Here is a 2,260-nt window from a genome sequence, read left to right as displayed (position 1 = left end):
TCCCTCCCTCCCTCCCTCCTCTCTCCCTCTCGGAGGGCGTAAGCTCCACGATAATGCATCCCACTCTACAAGTGGATAATCCCGTATTATCCACGCAGTAAAGAGCAGTTCTGCCATGAGCTATTCCTAAAACAGCGAGCAAAAGTTTGCTATAAAAAAACATTTGTTTGCTGCGAGAGCGAAATGCTTTGCTTGTTTTGAAAACTTGTTTGGTGTGATCATATAACAGCAAAATAGTTTCGCTACTAGAGCCCTGCAGACTTGTTTGCTGCCCGATCAAAAATGCTACTACAGCTACTACAAAATTATTAGCATACTCCTTTTTGACATTTATTTTATACGCTTGTCATCGGTCCATATTTACTGTCCCTTTTGTCTATTCCCCCTCATGGTACTTTATCAACAATACCCCATCATCACTATCCGTTGTCCTGCAGCAGCATGCAGTTTTGCGAATGTTTTGATATCCTATGTTTTAACGGGCGCCCTTCTCTGCTTGCAGGATACACGTCGAACGCCCTTTCAACGATGTCCAAGTCATCCCTCGACCCCCACAGTCACCTTAGGCAACCAGGTGAGCATTTATTCCGAGAAACTAAATTTATATTACCAGTTTCAGTGCTGGGATAGAATGCGGCAACGAAACCAAAATTGAGCGAAGCAATGACTCCCTTATCTGCAGCTGTAAATTTGTAAATACGCCACTAAAATCAGAGCTGTCCAGTCCGCTTTGGCCCTTTTTCGCCTCCCGCTTCGCCGCTCTGCAGCCAAATTGGCAAAAAGGCGGGGCGGCGGTAATCCAAGGCAGCGCAGTGTGCAATGTTTACATTGGGCTCAGCTTACCGTCCACCGGACACCCTCGGGGTCAGCCCCTGAGGGTCAACACCCCCTCCCCACCCTGAGGCTTTTGCCTTGGCCCTCTCCCCCTCACGCGCACTCGGCTGAAGAACGAACCTTACCGTTTCGGCCCTTTAGAGTCAAGGGCCCGAGGTTACCGTAAAGGGTACTCGTCTGGACGGCGCCGAACCACCTTCAAGCGTCAGCTCGCTCTCTCTCACTCACGGTGCGAAGAGGTCACTGCTCCGTAGGTGTGTGATTTTGGAGCCACGCGGCAAAGGAGATGCCACGGAAGTAGACAACAGATGCGAAGTATTTGTGTAAGATCTTTGAGATCTTTGAATTAGATGTCAGTAAAGTTATCTAACGTCCTGCTGTTTACAAAATGTCAATATATGCAGAGGAGACACGATGAGCAGTATACGAAATGGTTTGCCCACAGTTTTTGTTTTAATGTATTCACTTGAGTGATTAATTTTCATGGTTATGGTGTTCCGGGCCACTTTTATCTCTCAGTAATGCATCTTTCTTTTTTTTTTCATACACTTGACATTTTTTTTATTTCATTTTAAGGGGCCATAACTTTTGGGCGTGTACCACGCTGGCCGTCGTCGCGACGGGTCGGTCAAGCGGCGCGTTATCTGAGGCAATCAGCGCACACCTCCCCCACCCCCGCACTCTACCCCTGCAGCCCTCACCCCTCCCCACCTCATTTTTAAACCCCCCGACTCGCTTTGTCCTTCCTTTACCAATTGCCTACCGTGTACTGCTTCTTTATCGCGGATTTATGGGACTCTTTCTTCTTCTTCTTCTTCTTCTTCTTCTTCTTCTTCTTCTTCTTCTTCTTCTTGCCGCACTGTTAAGATAGAAGAAGGGGTACGTTCTATGTTCCCCTCATTCAAAAAGAAGTTTGTATGTGTGTGACGGCTCAAACAAACTCTAAAAACAAAAGTATAGAACCTCTTGCTTGATACGTGTCTCACTCTTGGAACTGTCCTGCTTAGCTTATTCTATTGTTGATTTTTTAAAGAACTACCTCCAAATGGACACTATCTGAGATTGAAAAAACAAAAATGTCGTACTTTAGCTAAAATAAAAATTATTTTTTGTCCCACTTACGACAAATAAAACCTAAATTCCCGTTTTGATCGCTCTGCCTCTCACGACGAAAACGCCGTCTTGGTTTTCAGGCAGTTTTGGAAAACCCGAGATGTTCCCATGTGTATTTCTTCCATAACAGATACTTGGCTGCTTAAAATACCAAAGACGTCGTTTTTACCGTGCATGCCGGCTGGGGGCCCTGGAGTCGAGCCTGGAGGTGGCTGGAGCGGGGCGGTTGGTGGTGCTGTTGACCGCTGGGGGTTTGTTGTGCACACCTTTCTTCACCTAGCCCTCACCACCCCGCCGCGGCTGGCTCAAGCTG

The 2,260-nt window shown here is 47.1% G+C and overlaps 1 protein-coding gene across 3 annotated transcripts in view; it reads left to right on the top strand.

Moving 5' to 3' along the window:
* Positions 1 to 2,260, top strand: part of LOC113202966 (DNA-binding protein D-ETS-3) — a 103,758-nt gene that overhangs the window by 76,174 nt on the left and 25,324 nt on the right. For all 3 annotated transcript variants that reach the window (XM_052269677.1, XM_026417425.2, XM_026417427.2), the window contains one exon: positions 503 to 574. In XM_052269677.1, the coding sequence (XP_052125637.1) occupies positions 503 to 574 (72 nt within the window). The remainder of the gene's footprint in view (positions 1 to 502; positions 575 to 2,260) is intronic.

This window comes from Frankliniella occidentalis, unplaced genomic scaffold (assembly GCF_000697945.3).
Source record: "Frankliniella occidentalis isolate FOCC.00 unplaced genomic scaffold, Focc_3.1 Scaffold99, whole genome shotgun sequence".
NCBI lineage: Eukaryota > Metazoa > Arthropoda > Insecta > Thysanoptera > Thripidae > Frankliniella > Frankliniella occidentalis.
This window is presented reverse-complemented; position numbering and strand designations above follow the sequence as displayed.